At 43.5% G+C, this 14,181-nt stretch overlaps 1 protein-coding gene across 1 annotated transcript in view; it reads right to left on the minus strand.

Moving 5' to 3' along the window:
• Positions 1-13,489, minus strand: part of LOC141617406 (uncharacterized) — a 69,718-nt gene extending 56,229 nt beyond the window's left edge. The window contains exon 1 of the mRNA XM_074434599.1: positions 13,192-13,489. Coding sequence (XP_074290700.1) covers positions 13,192-13,489 — 298 coding nt within the window. The remainder of the gene's footprint in view (positions 1-13,191) is intronic.
• Between the last annotated feature and the right edge of the window lie 692 nt (positions 13,490-14,181).

Here is a 14,181-nt window from a genome sequence, read left to right on the forward strand (position 1 = left end):
CTTAAATGCACCAACATCACACTTCAAATGGCCGATAGATCGACGAAGACACCATTAGGGATATGGGAAGATGTCCCCGTGCGAATTAGGAAATTTTTCATCCCGGTGGACTTTGTCATTGTTGATATGGAGGAAGATTCCAACATTCCAATCATCCTAGGAAGACCTTTCCTACACACCGCCGGTGCGGTGATTGATGTGAAACATGGAGAGCTCACTCTAGAAGTGGGAGATGAAAGCATAACTTTTAATCTTGACAAGACTATGAGAGCTCCTCGTTTGCATGAGCCATGTTTCATGATTGATCATTATAGCCGAAAAGATGAAAGGAAGAAATCGGAACTCCAATGGAGGAAGAAAATTGAAGATGCTCCATTCAAAGAGCAAGTGAATTGTGACAAGGAGAGCTTGCAAAGCTCATCAAAATCAACCAAGGAAGAAGAGGATGGCCTCATTGGCCAAGAGAAGAAATTGGGAGAGTTGTCTCCATCTAAGCAAGAGATTTTCAATGATCAACTCAATGAAGTTTGTGGTCTTTGGGACGACGAGCTTGAAGGGATTTTTAACCCCTACATTGGGCATGCCATCGATCATGATCAACAACAAGGGCCACGGTCTATTGAGGACCTCTACCATAATAATGAACAAGCTTTTGATTACTTTTTCAAGGTGTTAAGCAACATCAACAACACCTTGAACATGCCCCCTTGACATCTCATCAAGAATGAGAGTTTGGTGGAGTCCTCCCTAAACCACCACTTGTAAATATTTCTAACTCCCTAACTTACATTTCAATTCTTGTATTGCATTTTTGTCATTTTTGGATTTTTATTTACTTTGATCAAAATAATTGTCATGTAAGAGAGAAGTGAGGGAGGGACTAACAACTTCAATTGATGTGTAGTGCTTTACCTTAGTGTGGGGATGGCAATTGCCTAGGCTATTCATGCCTTCGTATTGGCCCCACAATGAAGAACACAAGCCTTGAAAGAAAGAATGGAAGAATGATAAAGGGAATGCGCTATGCACGGGTGGAACTGAATCCGTGTACATAGGGAAGAATCCGAGCGGATTCCCAAGAATCCGCCCGTCTTATGCAATCCGAGCGTCCTGCAGAAAAGACGCCCGTCTTGAACTAAGCTGAAATTTGAAATTTTCTTGACTGTTGAAGAATCCGAGCGGATTCCAGAGAATCCGCCCGTCTTGAAGAATCCGTCCGTCTTGTGGAAAAGACGCCCGTCTTTGCAGCTGAGGAAAACAAGCAAAAATCTCGGGCAGAAATCCGTCCGTCTTTGAAGAAATCCGCCCGTCCGTGTTCGGTAAATCCGAGCGGATTGTGCCAAATCCGCCCGTCTTTAGGCGAGCTTTTGCAAAGATTGAAGAAGCAGAATCCGCACGGATTGAGCCTAATCCGCACGGATTGCCCCCTGATTTTGAAATTTTCGGCTTCTTTAAAACCCCTCCCACCTTCATTCATTCATTCATTCATTCATAAACACTACCCACAACATCAAAACCCTCATCCTCTCCATCATAAAAACAAAAACCCTCAACAACATTCAACAAAAACAAATCAAACCACCCTTCCAACAACAAATTAATCACTCCTTCTTCAACAAAAATCAAAACCAAGAACAAAATCTTCAACCTTTGAGTCGATTTTTGTTTTCATAAAGGCAAAGCCTTTCACCTTAAAATCGATTTGGGCATACTACAAATTGAAGATTTTTCATTCTTTTCTTGATTAAGCTCATCAATGGCAAGGACTAAGGGTGAAACAAAGGCAACAAAGGCACCAAAGGCTAAGGCACACTCACAAAGGCAAAAGGCTCTTCAAACAAAGAAAGCTTTGGCTATGGTGGTGGCAACACCAAACTTGGAAGTGCAACAACAACAACAACCTTCTATGGGACCATCAACATCCTCTACTCCGGTAATTAATCAACTTTTGCATTATCCGGAGGTAACTTTTATTTCCGATACCCATAGAAATACCTTTGTCAAGTTTGCTATGAAATATATTCAATCCACCAAATTCATATGTAAAGATGCCTTGGAAAAATTGGGTGTTCTTGAACAAACAAAAGCCTTTTTCAAAGCCATGGGGTTGGAGAAATTGTTTGAAACAAAGGAATTGACATACCCCTCCCTTGTCTTGGAATTTTTAAGTCCTTTGAAAGTCACCAAAGTTGAGAATAGGGAAAATATCGAGTTTCGTCTAGCTAATGTTAGTAGACGCATTACCTTTAAGGAATTGGGTGAAATTTTGGGTCTTAGTGATGAGGAAAGTTATTTCAAGAGTTATGGAAAGTATGACCCCGAACCTCTTTGGGAGGCAATCTCCGGGAAGAAATTTGAGGATTTTCATGCGTGTCGTGCTCTTTTGGTCCATCATCCGGGCATAAGAGTATGGCACAAGGTTGTGGGAAATACCATAATTGCTAGGAAAGACACCAATCATTTCACAAGACTCGATTTTATTCTCCTTTAATCGGCTTTGAATATCGGAAGAATTCACACCAACCCTTACAATTCTTTGAGGCTATTGGTTGATAGATGGCTTAATGTTGATAATGGGAAGAAGGGCACGACCGTTATTGTCAATGGCGGCCTAGTCACGGTCCTAGCTAAGTACTTTGATCCTAATTTCAATAAGGATAAGAAGTACAAAGCAAAGGAAGGTGGCCATCTTATTGATATGCACATTATGATTCACAAGTTCAAGTGGGTTGCCCATAACCCCCTTGACACTAAATATGGATGGCTAACTAGTGAAGCTAGATCGTTCACCTTGCCCTCGAAGATTTGTCGCCTAAGCGTCCACCAGACCAATTATCTACTTCCCCTTCCCGAAGAAGCCGAGTATATCATTCAACAACAAAAGGGTGATCTTGAAGCTCCCTCCTCTTCCATTGTCATACCACCTTACCCCTTTGAGTATGAAGAGTTCAAGCCGGAAGGAATTGAAATTGGGAAAGACTATGTGACTCTTCTCATGCAAGCAATGCACAAGCAAGCCCATGAAGATCGGAAAAATGCGTATTTGGATCAATATCGACCCCTCCTACATCTAGCTAGGCAAGGACTCCTTGATCCATCTTGTCCTTTGCCTAGTTGGGCGGATAGAGAAGTCTTATTTCCGGGTGAATCTAGGGACGTGGTGGGAGATAATGAGGTTGTTGGAAATGATGAAGAAGTTGATGATAATATTGAGGAAGAAGCAATGGAAGAAGAAAGAAATGGTGAAGATGATGAAGAGGAAGATGAGGAATAAAGTGAAGAAGCAAATGACAAGGAAAGTGGCAATGTGACCACTTCTCATGAGGGAAGTGGTGATGATGATAGCATGATGGAAGACTAGCAAGCCTTGGAGACTCCTACACTCCCATGGTTTGTCTATATCTCTTTGTATTTTATTTCATTTTTATCATTGTTGGTTTAGTCCTAGCAACATCAAAGGACTCAGACCTCGGTACCATTGAGGTGTTCTTATCTTATTGTTCCCATTTGTAAAATCCAAAATGACAAACTAGTTTCATGCATAGCATAGTGTGTGCATGAACTATACCCATCCTTGGACATTAGCAATAGTGTCTTACTCGGTTTGGGGAAGTTAATGCATACGCAACGGGAGGTAATCTAAATTATCCTCTCTGTCATAACAAAAACCATGCATCATGTAGTGTAGCTTAGTATAGAATTGTATTTAGTATAGAAATCATGCATCATCTTTGCATAATTTCCATCATTTTGGCCATTGAGGACAATGCCCATATTAGTGTGGGGATGGGAATTCTAACATTTAACTCTTATTCAAAAACCCATAAAAATTGAAAAAATTTCAAAAATCATAAAAATTGAAAAAATTGAAAACCCAAAAACAAGTTCATTTCCTTTGTATATATTGTCTTGTATATATTGTGCTTGTTTTATCCTTGCTCACATTGATTGACTACGCCACATCCGAGACATGAGGATATTGAAGACCGCATGGTATGATCTTTTCAATCTCCTTTTTCCTCTTTATGTTAATGACTATGTGGCTTTATCTTGATTGATGCGGTATAACAATGTGAATCTAGGACTTGCATTTAGATTATATGTCATATTAGTTGGTAGAATCATATGCATTAGGATGTTTATATGTTAGTTGCATCATGGCATGTAGTTGCATGTTAGAAAAATTTTGCGAAACCGTCTACTTCGGAAGCTTGACAAGTGTATATAGGCCCTAGTAGATGCTTTTTATTCTTAAGACTTTGCTTGTTAGAATACTTGTAAAACACCCTAGGATGTGTCATGCTAGTATCCTTTGACCCATGGTTTAAGGCCGAGTCAAGAGTACCTTGTGGTGTGATAACTCCTTGGCTACCGTTTATTCCAAGGTGACCCTTGAAACCATGCACCCAACCATCATTCATCCATGTTCTACCATATATTTTTGTCATCAAAGGGAATGGGCACAAAAAGAAATCAATTTGAGTTCAATGAAATGAAAAGTGAAAGAAAGTTTGCAAAAATGCATCAAATGAAAAGAGGAGCAAAAATAGAACTCCTAAGCTTCAAATACAAGCCACCCTCGTTACTAATTGGGGTGACTTTGAAAATGTTCAAAAAGAAATGCAAAAAAAAAAAAAATTGTCAAGTATTGAAATGCCAAAAATCAAAAAATAAATGGCAAAGAAAGTGTTCTCAAATGTTATATGCCACAAGAAATTGGGGGGAAAACAAAAACAAAAGCAAACTCCCAAAGTGAAGCTCAAATATCTATTGATCCCTTTATCCATCATATCCATTTTTGTGCATGGTAGAGAGGGGACGACCCTTCTTCTTGTCTAGGCAAGAGGGGGAATTCCGCGATCCTCCAGTGTTTCTAACACCATAGGGAGTCTACTCTTGACAAAAGCATTTAACGATTGAGGACAAAGGTACCCTAGCTTGACACAACTTGGAGGTGATTTATTGGTATCCTTCTAGGCCTAGTAGTTTGAACAAATTGCATCTATGAAGGATTGTGTACCCTTGAATTGCTTCCCTTGTAGATAATTTCCGCCACTTGATGAAGGAGTGGCTATTCTTTTTGTAGATGCATCCATTATGTGTTTTTGTGTGCTTAATGTTTGGATGTGTCACCATTTTGGCAAGACCCACCTTGCCTTGCAAGAAGGCATCCTACCTCATGGTTGTCTTGTTGTGAGTTGAAGGGGCGGAGTGAGACCCGCTAATTGTCTCATATCGGCTATATTATTAGGATAGGTTAGTATTAGTCCTAGTCTTTGTCACCTCTTTACTCGGGACGAGCAAAAGTTCGGTTTAGGGATATTTGATGTGACCATAATTGGCGCATATTTAGCCCCCGAATTACCCTTGTTTCCATGCTTTTTAGTGCTTATTTGGGTCATTTATTATCTTTAGTTCTTTGTTTTGCATATTCTTTGAGATTTTGATCCCTTGGTAGGAAAGGAGTAAGAATCTTGCATTTTCATGGCAAATCGAGACTAAATTGATCAAATTCAATGACCAAGCATCAAGGAGAGACAAGATTAGAAGGCCTTTGTACATATCTTAGTAGAAGAGCAATGTTGAGAAAAGATCCTTGAGTCCCCAAGGAAATCCCCAAGGAATTTATGAAGAAAAGGGAAGAAAAGAAGAAGTTACCACGCTGACTGACAATCCGAGCGGATTGTCAACAATCCGCCCGTCCTGCCCTTGCACAATCCGAGCGTCCCAGCTGGAATCCGCTCGGATTCCCCCTCAGCAATCCGCCCGGATTCCCCAGAATCCGCTCGGATTCCATCGCCCAAATCCGGCCGTCCCGACCTTAATCCGCCCGGATTCCTTCACAGCACGGGTTGTCTTCTTCAAGCTACGAAAAGAGAAGCCCTTCTCTCAGAAAATACCGGGTCCTCCTTGCTCAACTTAAAAAGTGTAATTACTAGTTTAGCCCTTAGTTAACCCTAATGCATCCTCCCTAATTTTCACTATAAATACCCCATTAGTCTAATTAGAGGAGCATGTTCTTCTTATCAATAATTAGTGTAGTTAATATCAATCAAATCTCTCTTCAATATTGTAATCAAGTATTTATCAAGTTTTAATCCAAGTTTTAGTTCTTTAATCTCTCTTTTGTTCATCCTTTATTTTGGGTAATTGAAGATTATTTGGGTTATTATTGGGAGATTGACAACCTCTCAATCTAGCATTCAAGTACTTCTATTATTCTTGCTTTATTATTGGAATCATTAGTAGGTATAATCTCTTAATCCCTTTTTAATTATTGTTAATTACTTTCATTTATTCATCATGTTTCATATTGTTGGTATGATTGACAACCTTGCTAGCATGATCAACATGATAATGAGTGAGTAGTCTCTTAGCTAGGGTTAATGGGTGATTAGGGGAAACCAACATGGGGAATGATTCATGCTTAAATTAATATGCTTTCATATCTTATTTGCTTGCTTGTTTTGATCTCAACTCATGCACATGTTATATTTGATGAAATGCTAAGCCTATGAATCCTTGCATTTACTATCATCTCCTACCTTTTCAATGAGACTTGTAAGACATAACCCAACTCGAGTCTCATTAGACCATGCATGTTGTTGAGTAGGGAAGATTAAGTCGACTTGTAGGTATTGTACAATCTAATCGATTCGGCTCCGGGACCCAAACTTTCCTAGGATTGTAAGATATAACCCAACTCAATCCATCACAACAATAATTGCTTGCTTATAATTTGAGAACATGTTTGTATGATCATATCCCATGATTCCCCTATGACCCCATGACACCCTAGTGCCTTTAATCAATTGTTTACACCCCTTTAATTCATCTTGCTTGTTTATTTTCATTGTTATTCTAGTTTAGTAACCTTCTACATCAACGCAATTTGTGACACCCCTTAGATACCACTAGTTACAATAGAAATCTCATTTCAACTCCCGTCCCTTGGGATCCGACCTTTACTTGCCTCTTTACTAATTATAGAGTTGCTTGTTAAGCTATAAATTGTGTTTTGATTCGACCGTGACCAACGACCACATCTATTTACTTGTGAATACGAAACGGACCGATCAGGCGTATGCCGCAATGTAAGGAGGAGTGGCCGTGTCAACCTAGGAGGCTGATTTAGACCAGCCTGGTCAGCCTGAAAAGGCTGATCCAGACTAAGCTAGTTGCCGTGTCAGCCAGATGGCTGATTTAGGCGTATGCCGCAGTTTTGGACTACTTAACCTTGTTCTTGACGCAAGGTGTGTTCATCTCGTTTAAAGCCGACAGGGGCGTCATTGAGGCAAGTTTATCGTCATTCTAGGACCGATGGAGACGCTGCAGGATTCTGGTAGCGCAGATATCCCTACGTTCCATGTTCGTGTGCATGCATGTTGGGGCCCCGATTAATTGCGATTAGTGCGAACTACGTCCGGGGGTGGTATCGGGGTAGGCCGGACAAGCGTATTCACTGTCAACCAGGCTCCCTTTCGTATGTTCCACAGTCCGCCTGGTGAGGGTGCTCCTTGTGGAGAAAATAGGTTAGGCATGTTGGAGTGTCGTGTGCCTAGTCACCCCGCATTGGCAGTTGACAGTCCTGCTAGACATCCTTTCAAAATACCATAGATACCAGAATTCAAAGTGGTGTACTTAGAGAAGCCTGAAAATAAGAAAATCTATTAAAATGATGTGAAGTACCTGTCGCCATCTCATGGGGTACCAGAGCAATTGTGGTCCCAGGACGCTGCCAGACCACACCATCTAATAGTAGTTTAAAGTCTTAAAAATAACTAGAGACACCAGAAATAAAGTGAAATTGGCAGTATGCCTACTACCGGATTTTTATTTTAATTTTTAAAAGGTGGTTTGGCTTTTCATAGTACATCATTCTGAAAGCTAGAGTCTACTTATTATTAAAAGTAATATCTCTTCAGGTGAAGTACGTTCCATGGGCGTTGTATGATTTGACCGTCCATAGTCATCAGTCTGTATGCGCCATGGCCAACAACTCCTTCTACCTGGTATGGTCCTTCCCATTTGTAGGCGAATTTGCCTGCTTTTTTATTCTTGGTGTTTTGAAACACCTCTCGGAGGACCAGGTCTCCTACCTCCAGGAGCCTGACTTTCACATTCTTGTTATAACTCCTGGCCACAAACTGTTTGTAGGCAGCCAGACGGATTTTTGCGCTTGCTCGCAGCTCGTCAATTGTGTCCAGGCTTCTGGTCATCTCTGTATTGTTTGGTTCCCGTGTCATATTTTCATACTTGTGAGTGGGAACTAGAACTTCTGATGGGATGACTGCTTCTGCGCCAAACACCAGGCTGAAGGGTGTTTGACCTGTTGCTATCTTTGGTGTCGTTCTGTCTGACCATAACACTAGTGGCAATTCATCTGCCCACTTTCCTCCTAACTCCTGTAACCTCCTTCTCAGATTGTCCATGATGATTTTGTTGCTGGATTCAGTTTGCCCCGTTGGACTTTGGAGTCCTAGGTGCTGACTTTTTTAAGGTGATGTTCCACCTGGCACAGTATCCCTCGGTATTGTTTGAGATGAATTGTGAGCCATTGTCACATATGATTTCTGATGGGATACCAAATCTGCAAATGATGTTTCGTTTTATGAACGAAATGACCTGTTTATCCTTTACCTCCGTGAATGCTTCTGCCTCTATCCACTTGGAGAAGTAATCTATCATTGCTAGCATCCAGATTCTATTTCCTGTGGCTCGTGGTAGAGGTCCTACTATATCCATGCCCCACGCCATGAATAGCCAGGAAGAGATAATAGGGTGCAGGGGCTCTGCTGGCTGATAGATCATTGGTGCTGAGCGCTGGCAGGCGTCACATTTTCGTGCGTATTCTGCTGAATCTGCCTTCATTGTAGGCCAATAGTATCCCTGTCTGAGGGCTTTATTTGTCAGACTCCTGCCCCCTGCATGGTTTCCACATTTGCCACTGTGGAGAGCATGCAACACGGTCTGTGCTTCTTCCTTGTCCAGGCACCGTAGGTAGGGGCCTGCTAGCGATTTTCTGAATAATATATCATCAATAAGTATGAATCTGGAGGCCTTCACTCTGAAAGCTCTCACTTCCTTTTTGTCATCTGGTAGTCTGTTATAGCGCAGCCAGTCTAAGTAAGGTGTGCGCCAGTCGCCTGCTTGATCGGCTATTTGATTAGGCGTCTGCCTGTTTGGCTGGGAGTTCTCACCTTCCTCTGTAACTGCCTGGATTTCTTTCTCGCTCCGTGGATCCTCCAGTTCACCTCTGTCCATTTCGTCTGCCTTCTGGATAGAAGGCTCCAGCATGTGTGCTATTGGAATGCTGGATAGCTCTGTTGGTTTAAATGTTGCCCCCAGGGTTGCTAGGGCGTCTGCTTCCACATTCTTATCTCTGGGGATCTGTTTAAGCTTGCAAGTTTCGAATTTCTGTTTTAACTCCTTTGCTACTTTTAGGTATGCAATCATCTTTGAATCTCTGGCTATAAACTCATCATTCACGTGGTTGACTATTAACAGAGAGTCACTGGATATGAGAAGGTGCCTGACCCCTAACTCCAAAGCTAGCTTCATTCCTAATATCAAGGCCTCATACTCTGTTTCATTGTTGGTTGCCTTGAATTCACATCCTACTGCTTGCGCTATCAGGTCTCCCTGTGGTGACCGCATGATTAATCCTACACCTGCCCCCCTTTGGTTTGAGGCTCCGTCAATATGCATCTGCCAGACTTTTGACTCCTTGCTTCCTTCTAAGGTGAGGATCTCTGTATCTGCCAGATTCTGGATGGCTGGGCTGAAGTCTGATACGAAGTCGGCAAGTTCTTGTGATTTAATTGTTGTTCTGGGGTCATATTGGATATCGTACCCACTGAGGTGTACAGACCATTTTGACATTCTGCCTGACAATTCAGGCTTCCTCATGATAGCTTTTAGCAGGTAGTTGGTCACGACATGTATGATGTGGGACTCAAAATAGGGGCGCAGTTTGCGAGATGCTACTACCAATGATAGTACTAACTTTTCAAGAGATGTGTACCTGGTCTCTGCTGGCAGCAGAGACTTGCTCACGTAGTATACTTGCTTTTTCTCCTTTTGTTGCTCTCTGACCAGGACAGCACTCACTGCCACTTCTGTGACGGCTAGGTATAGGAATAATGGTTCTCCTGGCTTTGGCTTCGACAGGTGGCCGGTCGCTAAGGTAGTGCTTGACTCTCGAAGGCTTGCTCGTGCTCAGAGGTCCATTCAAACTTCTGGCTTTTCCTTAGTATGTCGTTAAACAGCCTGCATTTATCTGAAGATCTTGAAATGAACTTGTTTAGGGCTGCTACCTTCCCAGCTAGTCTTTGAACATCCTTAGGCTTCTCAGGTGATTCCAGCTGTAAGATGGCTTTGATCTGCTCGATGCTGGCCTCTATTCCTCTTTGGGTTACTATATAGCCTAAGAATTTGCCAGAAGATACTCCAAAGGTGCACTTAGATGGATTTAGCATCATTTTGTAATCTCTGAGGGTGTCGAATGTTTCTGCCAGATGCCGCATATGATCTTTGGCCTTTTCTGATTTCACCACCATGTCATCAATATACACCTCCATTGTTCTTCCTATCTGTTCTTTGAACATTCGGTTAACTTGACCTTTGATATGTGGAGCTGCGCGTTTTAGCCGAATGGCATGACGTTGTAGCAATATATTCCTCTTTCAGACATAAATGCCGTCTTCTCTTGATCTGCAGGATCCATCTTGATCTGATTGTATCCACTCCATGCGTCGAGGAATGTTAACATCTCATGCCCAGCTGTTGCGTCCACTATTTCATCAATATGAGGCAGCGGGAATGGATCTTTAGGGCATGCTTTGTTGAGATCGGTGAAGTCCACACATACTCTTCACTTCCCATTCTTCTTAGGAACCACCACTACGTTAGACAGCCATTCTGGATATTTTACTTCGCTTATTTTCTTCGCTGCCAGCAGGCTATCTACTTCCTGGTTGATCACCTTATTTCTCTCCACTGCAAACTTTTTTCTTCTCTGCTGGACGGGCTTACACTTTAGGTCCACACTAAGCTTATGTGTTATGATGGACGGATCTATTCCTATCATGTCATCGTGTGACCATGCAAAACAATCCATGTTATCCTGTAATAACTTGGCTAGTTGCTGTCTTAAGCTTCCTGTGCATCCTGCTCCAATGAGCACGGTTCGTTGCCGGGGTGCGGCTTGTCCGAGTTGATTTGATCCAGCTCTTCCGCTTTGGAGGTTCGATGTATTCGTCTGGATAGGTCGCTTCGTAATTGCTATGCGGGGGGGCTGGCAGTGCACTTGAGTGCCTTCTTATAGCAGCCTCTAGCTTCCTCCTGATCTCCTCTTATCATTTCTACTCCCCATGGTGTGGGGAATTTTATGCACTGGTGGTATGTTGAGGGGACTGCCTTCATCTGGTGCAACCATGGTCTTCCCAAGATGACGTTGTAAGTAGAGGGGCCGTCTAAAACCAGCTACCTGACTTGCTTGTTGACTCCTCCCACATAGGTTGGGATGACTATCCCGCCTAATGAGCTAGCTGTTTCTCCACTGAAGCCTACCAGAGGAATAGTCTTCTTCTGCAAATCCTTCTCGCTAAATCCCATGGTTTCTATAGTTTTCAGCATGATTAAGTTGACCGAGCTTCCTGTATCTACCAAGACCTTTCTAACTGTGCAATTGGCCATTGATAAGGTGATAATAAGCGCGTCATGATGTTCTCGCTCATCGTATGTATCTCCTTCGTCAAAGCCGATTTGGGCAGTCACCGTGAGAAAGTGCACGAATTGGCTGGCCTGTCTCCTTTGGTCTCGGTAGCACGTCTCTTGGCTGCTGAGTATGTCAGCCCGCTTAAGTCTGAGCCGCCTGTTATCACGTTTATGATTTTAGTACATGTGGGTGGGTCTGCAGGCTTGGCGGAGCCTACCTTATCTTGCCGCTTGCCCCCACGTGGTAATAGGTGGCTCAGCTTTCCTTGTTCGTACAGGCGCTTGATCTCTCTTCGTAATGTATAGCAATCCTCAATGTTGTGCCCGATATGCCGGTGGAACTCGCACTTCTTCTTGCTATCCTTTCTCCATGCTTGCTCTCCTACTTGTGGGTTGGGCTACCTGACTCTATCTCCCATCTCCCTGAGTGCCTTCAGGATTCCTCCGATACCTGTAGTAAATCCATATTCCTCCAGAGTGGGGAGTAGCTGATTTTCCTCGATTCTGTTGACACCCCTCCCATATGGTCTGTATCTCTCATCCTTCTTGCTGGTGGTTTGCTTTCTTCCTGAGTTCTCCACGGCTGAGGTACTAGAAATACCGGGCGTGCTTAACAAGCTGGCTCTGGCTTGGACATCTTCCTCCAGTCTGATTGCGGCAGCTGCCTTCTCCTGCACCGCCTCGAAACTATGGCATGGGTGCATAGTTAGCTGCTTGTATAGGTAGGAGTCGTGGTGGAGGCCTCTTCTGAAGGCTTCTACTGCTATTGAGACATCGCACTCTCGTACTGCTACCTTCTCATTGTTGAACCTAGTATTGTATTCTCCAATGCTCTCTCCTACCCCCTGGACGATTCTGTACAGATCTCCTGCGTGCTTCTGTGGTTTTCTGTTGCTTGCAAACTGATGAGTGAATGTGTTCACCAATTCAGCAAATGTAGATATCGACCTGTTGGGCAGGCTCACAAACCATCGAAGTGCCGGTCCTGTTAGGGTGGACCCGAACCCTTTGCACATGCAAGCCTCCTTGACTTGCCCTATAGCTGTTACCGTCATCATTTTCTGTTTATACTAGCTGATATGATCAAAGGGATTTGTTGTGCCGTCGAAGAGAGGCATATTTGGATTTGTGAATCCCTTTGGCATGGCTGTGATGGATATGGTGTCCACGAATGGTGAGTCGGCATAACTGTCTAGAGCTGCTTTCTCGAGTAGGGGTGGTAGCCCGGGACCCGCTCAAAGCATCTTCTTTAGCTCCAAGTATTGCCTTGATTAGTTATACTTGGCCGAACTGGGTCCACTGTCACCTTCGCATATTTCCTCCCGATCCGGGCTCTTGAAGGTTCTCGATAGGCCGGCGCCGGGGGGTTGCGAGTAACGATTGTCCCCCCGCCGCGATTCATTTGTTGGTTCGACTCGGATCCCGCTATGTGTGCTCGATCGATTGTTGCGGGGCTGCTGACGGGGAGGCCACCTGTTTGTGTCCCTATGCAGTTGGCCGGCTGCCAGCTATCTGGCGTGAGGTATCCCAACCCTCGTGGGGTTATTCTTCCATCTGAAGGTACTGTAGCCAAATCCAATCTTGTTATTAGTTCAGCTGGTATCTGCCTGCTGCCTGATAGTCCCTGTGTCAGATCTACCAATGGAGATCTTCCGTCACCTGTCCTGCTTACTGGGGTGACAGACTGCGGTTTTAGGATATCAATCTGTGCCCAGAGCTCTCTGTCTCTCCTTCTTGCTTCAGCATCCGCTCTCCTCTGGTCTTCTCTCATGTTCTCCACAGTTTTTTGAAGATTTTCCACGCCGGTGAGCAATATTTGTGTGGGACTAAGTGGCGGAGGGAGGCCTGAACTTGTTGTTCCTTTATCTGATCTGGCTTGGGCCGCGATAGCAGGGGCTTTGGGAGGTAAAGAGGTTTTTGTTGTCGGTATGATTCTTGAGGTGTGTCCGGGGGCCTGCGTGGCCACTGCTGATGTTGGATTTTGAGTAGATGGTGGCGGTGGCGATGGTTGCCTGCTCCCTGACACGCCTTCAGATGCTTGCTTTTCCATTGTATATCTAGAATATCAACGATTGACGACCACAATGCCCCACGGTGGGCGCCAAACTGTTTAGGTGTTTTTACCCAAGTCGATTAATTAGGGTCAATGTAGTCTTACTCGTTGGTTGGATGTTCGATCGTTCGTATGTCAATAAGTAAATAGAAAAATAAAGTGCGTAATTTAAATTAACACGTGAGATTTGGTGACGCGGAAAACCCGATGTGGGAACAACCGCGGGAGGGACGGTACCCTGCCAAGTATTGCACTATATGAATAGGAGGATGATTACAATTATGGCTCAAAACTAATTCTGCTGGCCCTAGGTGTCAGGCCTGCAGATCTTGGACGAACGTATATTATATGTCGAGATATGATCTTGAATGTTGATGTATGAATATGGGTGTTGAATGTCCTCTTTCTTG

The sequence above is a fragment of the Silene latifolia genome, chromosome X (genome assembly GCF_048544455.1).
Source record: "Silene latifolia isolate original U9 population chromosome X, ASM4854445v1, whole genome shotgun sequence".
NCBI lineage: Eukaryota > Viridiplantae > Streptophyta > Magnoliopsida > Caryophyllales > Caryophyllaceae > Silene > Silene latifolia.